At 45.7% G+C, this 6073-nt stretch overlaps 1 protein-coding gene across 3 annotated transcripts in view; it reads left to right on the forward strand.

Annotated features, from left to right (window-relative positions):
* Positions 1–4909, forward strand: part of LOC146606847 (protein NLRC3-like) — a 1106670-nt gene extending 1101761 nt beyond the window's left edge. For all 3 annotated transcript variants that reach the window (XM_085349198.1, XM_085349208.1, XM_085349218.1), the window contains 2 exons: positions 4173–4219; positions 4368–4909. In XM_085349198.1, coding sequence (XP_085205324.1) covers positions 4173–4219; positions 4368–4909 — 589 coding nt within the window. The remainder of the gene's footprint in view (positions 1–4172; positions 4220–4367) is intronic.
* Positions 4910–6073: the final 1164 nt, after the last annotated feature.

Raw genomic sequence — 6073 nt, forward strand, 5'->3', positions numbered from 1 at the left:
GTCAGTGAACTTGTGTGTTTCTTTCAGTCTTCTATATCTGCTGTGTTTAGATTGAAATGTCTGTATTAACAGTTCTATAACCTTCTTCTGAACATGAGTGGAACACTGTAGAAAATGAACTGTTCTTCTGAACATGGCTTCTCTTGCCTACTCCTTGCTGCTAGAGACCTGGCAGCGTTTCCTCTCGCATAGCCGAGCCAGATTTGGCCTGAGGGAGGAAGCAGTTGCGACCCTCAGTATGTCTTGAAGATGATCATCCGTAAGTCTGGACCTGTACTTGGACTTATTGAAGTTCAAAGTGGAGAAGAGCTTTTGGCACAAGTATGTGCTACCAAAAAGGCACATGGTCCGCTTGAACATTCGGGAAAGCCGAGGGAAACTAGGGCTCAAGTCTCTCAAAAATTGTCCAAGCTTGTCTGCTTTTCCACTCACCTCCCTGAACTTTGATTTGAGTTCAGAGTTGCACTGCAGCTCAATGAGCTCCATTTGAAGCACAGAAGGGGCATCTTGCACATCAAAGGAGAAGGGGTCCGCAAAAATGTGAAAGGTGGCTCTGTGTGTCTTGAAGTCAGCAAATCTGTGATCAAATTCCTCCTGTAGCCTCAAAATGACATCAACATACTCGTCAGCACTGAATGGTGTGCCTGCATCCACGAGTGCCTTGCATGCTGGGAAATGGCAAAGGTTTGTCTGAGAGAGCTGAGCTTTCCAGAGCGCCAGTTTTGTGGAGAATGCTCTCACGTTGTCATAGGCAGCACTGACAAGTTGCCCCTGGCCTTGTAACGTCTTGTTCAGTACATTAAGCTCATGTGTCATATCAACAAGAAAAGCTGAGTCCATGAGCCATTTGGGATCAGTTAGCACAGGAACACTAACTCCATCCTTCTCCATGAAGGCTTCACTTCTGCTCTCAACTCAAAAAGTCTCTTTAATACATTTCCCCTGCTGAGCCAACGTACCTCAGTGAAGTCGAGCACATCCCCATATTCTGACTCCATTTCCTCTAAAAAAGCACAGAACCTTCGGTGCTTTAAGCCCCTGGATCTGATTTGGTTGATGCATTTCACAACAATAGACATCACATTGTCAAACTTCAGGCATTTGCTGCAAAGGACCTGCTGATGGATGATGCAGTGCAGAGCAATGGCCTCCTCCACGCCTTCCTCTTCCAGTTTGTTTTGTGCCACCAGTCCATGTTTCCTCCCTGTCATTGATGGCGCTCCATCTGTTGTTATTCCAACAAACCTCTTCCATGGCAAACCAACATTCTCAATGGCATCACACAGCTTGTAAATATCTGCTGAGCGGTGGTCTGGCCATGCATTGGAATTACTGTGAGCAGCTCCTCCATCACTTCAAAACTGTCATCAACACCACGGACATACATTGGGAGCTGGGCAGTGTCGGTGATGTCTGTGGTCTCATCAAGAGCGACTGAGTATACACTGAAACATTTGGCTTTCTCACACAGTTGGTCATAAATGTCACTTGACAGGTCAGAAATGCGATCTGCTGCGGTGTTGGCAGAAAGGCTGATGTTGCTAAACTGACCTTTCTTTCCCGGACAGACTATATTTGCAGCCTGCAATATGCACTTTTAGACAAATGCACCTTCTGTGAATGGCTTCCCTGCTTTAGCAATCATCTCACTAACCACGTGGCTCCGACTGCTGCATTATTCTCTTTGGTTGCTTTCTTGGAGAAATCTTGCTGCCTCAGTAGATCTGTTTTAAGACTGGCAACCCGGTTCGCTCTCTCGTCTCCCTGGTATTCTGCATCCAGCTCAGCATGTCTAGTTGTGTAATGACGCTTAAAATTGTATTCCTTGTGCAGCGCAACTTTCTCTGTGCAAATAAGACAGGTCGGGGTGCCCCTGTGCTCAACAAAGAAATATTGCATTTCCCACTTTTCCTGAAATTGTCGGTGCTCATCACCAACCTTTCTCTTCACCGCAGGCTTTGAAAAAGACATGTTTGGGGCTATGTGACATTTATAATTCTACTTGGTGTCACTGTCGCATTGAAGTTTCAATCAAGCGTTTAGCCGACGGACGGGGAACGTCTCAACGCGTAGAGAACGTCATTTCTGCTTCTTTTTCTTGCAACCGTAGCACGGCGATCGGCAGATAAAAAGCCGGTAGCAGTCTCCTTTGTTTTTACGCTCGATGTTCATGTCTTTCATGACGACACGAACACCGTGGCGTTTGCAGATGGTAGAAAGTGCAGGGATAGCGAGCGCAAAAAAGGCGACTGCTCACGGCGCCGGGCTGTTGTTACAGGAGAAAGAAGCGGAAATGACACCGTGACATATAACAAATAACATCAGCTGTTTCTGATGTTAGTTGTTTTGACTGCTTTTACATTATATTGAAATATATGTAATGTTCATGTTTGCTGCAATGCAAACGCAGTGATGCAAATAAAAACATGGAGCCACAAATTACGGTGCGACCCTATAATTAGTCCGGGTTACCGGGGACTGTTGTTGCCGATGAACAGGTGTCGCTATGTGACTGCAGACTAAATTGGGCTGCATTGAGTTCATGACTTTTCTTTTATCCCGCCGCCTACGCATCACTGTGAGAGTTAATATGAGATCTCTCTCTGTGGAAAAATAACTTTAAATCCCACTGACGTGTGTATAAATCTATATACGTATAATGTCCCGCTGGGCAGCAACTTAAAAAACAACTTTTTTTGAAGTGTTGTGAACGCAGCGCGCTGGGGCGAATGTCGGCGTTTGCCCAATAGAAAGGAGGAAGCCAGCCAGGCACAGGAAAGAATGAAACACTCCAGGGCAACGCTGCTGGAACTTTGACTCATTGAGAAATGTTTCCCTGCTTGCATCAAGCCCGGCTGGTGTCCCCTGAGATCCATATCCCACCCTGATTGGTGGGTTAATTCAGCTCCGCCCACAACACTGTAAAGTGTCATACATTATCAAACTAACATTACATTTTCATATTAAGGTGGGGCCAAAAACTATCGTCCTGCGGGCCGCAATTGGCCCACGGGCCGCGAGTTTGAGACCCCTGGTGTAGGAGGACACCTGCTCTGTGTCTGGTTAAGTATAAGAGCCCTTTGTTAGGGGGACCGCTGGACTCTTAGCACCAGCTTTGGGGTCACAGGGTCACATCTGGAACACACACACACACAGACACACACACACACAGACACACACACACACACACATACACACACACACACACACACACACAGACACACAGACACACACACACACACATACACACACACACACACACACACAGACACACACACACACACACACAGACACACACACACACACATACACACACACACACACACACACAGACACACACACACACACACACATACACACACACACACACACACACACACACACAGACACACACACACAGACACACACACACACACACACACACACACACACACACACACTATGCACAGACTGGTACTCTTTGTTCATACCTGTGTAAGACGTCATAATGAACTTGTGCATATTCATGTAAGCTCAATAAAGAGCAGTGTTACGAGGGAGCAGACGAGAGCGACTGAGGTCAAGTGAAGGAACGGCGCTGTCACAGTTCTCTCCCTCATCAATTGTCTGCTTCCAGCGGTGGGTCTGTGCTAGACGACCCATCACCAGCTTTTTCCACTGGTTACCAGTACGTGGTAGAATCCACTTCCAGATCTGGTTGTCTTTAAATCTGTGAATGGATTGGCTCCATCTTATCTCTCTTTAACAAAAGAATCCAAGTGGAGCCCTCAGGTCTGCAGATAAGCAGCTTCTGACCAGAACTAGACGTAAAAACAGAGGTGAGCTTTATCGATGGCTGCAGCCAAACTCTGGAACAGTCGCCCTTCACATCAGGTCGTCACCAACACTGGACATTTTTAAAAGCCGGTTGGAAACACATTTGTACTCTGTAGCTTTCAATCCTGACCAGTCTTTATAGTCATTACTGTGTATGTTTCCTATTTTCTCTCTACTCTGTGCAGCACTTTGGCTCAAGCTGTTTTTAAATGTGCTGATAAATAAATGTAGATTTCTTTGAATAAAACAGTGGAGCCGAGCTTTGAGCTCAGTGTGTAACAGTGTGTGTGTGAGAGCCATGTAATGTCCATGTGTGCATGCTGACTGTGCTGCTCTGACCCCCCTCCTCCTTTCAGGGTGGAGCCTGCTGGAGTCCGATGGTTGAGACCAGGTCTGAGGAAGTGTAAGTGTGTTTTTAATGGGATTCATGAAAACAAAGCAGCACACATTCAACCATCTTCATCATGTCAGGAGTCATCATCAAAGTGTCAATCAATGAACAGATGATGGATCAATAACTGCAGCTGGATTGTGTTTGTTCTCTCCATCAGATTCCTGTCAACTCACAATCGACACAAACACAGTGAACACAAAGCTCCAACTGTCTGACAACAACAGGAAGGTGACACATGTGGAGGAGGTTCAGTCATATCCTGATCATCCAGACAGATTTGATGTTTATGAACAGCTGCTGTGTAGAAATGGTCTGACTGGTCGCTGTTACTGGGAGGTCGAGTGGAGAGGAAACGTTGATATATCAGTGAGTTACAGAAGCATCAGAAGGAAAGGAGACAGTAATGACTGTTTGTTTGGACTCAATGATCAGTCCTGGAGTCTGATCTGCTCTGATGATGGTCCTCAGTCTGTCAGGCACAATAACAGCTACACATCCATCTCCTCCTCCTCCTCCTCCTCCTCCTCTGTCTCTAACAGAGCAGCAGTGTATGTGGACTGTCCTGCTGGCACTCTGTCCTTCTACAGAGTCTCCTCTGACACTCTGATCCACCTCCACACCTTCAACACCACATTCACTCAAACTCTTTATCCTGGGTTTGGGTTCTGGTCTCGTGGTGGCTCAGTGTCCCTGTGCTGAGTGGAGTGTAAAGAGTGTCTCCTGTTACAGAAACACTCTGACTGTTGAACAGATAGTTCAGTCTGTACATGTCTGTCTCTTTCACTCACAAACACGTTTTCAGATTCATGGATTCAATCAGTTGATGTTTGAAACTCTTCTAAATGATTCCTTGTAAACTTCTTCCTCTTCAGTCACAAACAAACAGGAAGTGATGTCACATGTGTTCCTGTCCACACAGCAGAATGAGTCTATTGCTGACAGTGATGTACAAACAGAGTGAGCATTTCTGAGGCCCAAAATAAACTGAGTAGTTCACTGAATGAACAATGGACTGTGAGCTCAGTTCCTTCATCATTAGTATGGATTATATATGTATATGTATTATATTAGTATCATATATATCAGGTGCTGCTGCTTTCAGTCATTGTGCAAATGTGCTGTTTGTAAGCTTGTAAAGCTGCAGTCAGCTGAGACTGAAGAAGTCACCTGATCAGTGAGCAAACGTTTCTGAAAACGTCCAGATGAACAGAATCAACCTTTTGGGATCAGCCAGCAATGCAGCATCATTGTTGTTCAGCTTCAGAGGTTTGCAGGAATGAACTGATGACCAGAAACAGCTGCAAAGTCCAAGAAAATACCAGCTGGAGTTCAGCTGCATTTGAAGAAGTCAAAGAAAAGTAAGGATGGCAAAGGGCGACGTTTTCTTCCAAAGAGCTGCAAACATGGTCGACGCCTCATTAGAAGAATCATCTGGACATTTGTGAGGAACTCTAACCAAGAAAGCAACGTCACACAGATCCAACAGACAGTTTCCATGACTGCAAGTGTTGAGTGGAAAAATGCTACATTGCATTATTGCATCCTCTCACCACAGGAGGCGCTGTTGGCACCACTGATTGCTGATCAGCTGTTCTCTGATGATCTGATTGATACTGTGAATAACGGGACTCACTGAACTCTGTGACACAGTGAAGATTACAGAGTTTAACTTCAACATCTGACTGACGTCACACAGACAGAAGGATGAACCAGTGAGGCACAGAACACAGTTACTGGAGATACTGGATCAGCTCCATGTGAACCTCTGATGGAGAAGCTGCTGAGCCAGAGAAACATCAGGACATGACAGCAGCTGCACTTATCTAACAACATGTAGCAGAGCTGATCTATGTTAGAGGATCT

The sequence above is a fragment of the Diplotaxodon limnothrissa genome, unplaced genomic scaffold, assembly GCF_057381915.1.
Source record: "Diplotaxodon limnothrissa isolate DT_005_m unplaced genomic scaffold, D_limnothrissa_male_GT1.1 unmapped_scaffold_4, whole genome shotgun sequence".
Classification (NCBI taxonomy): domain Eukaryota; kingdom Metazoa; phylum Chordata; class Actinopteri; order Cichliformes; family Cichlidae; genus Diplotaxodon; species Diplotaxodon limnothrissa.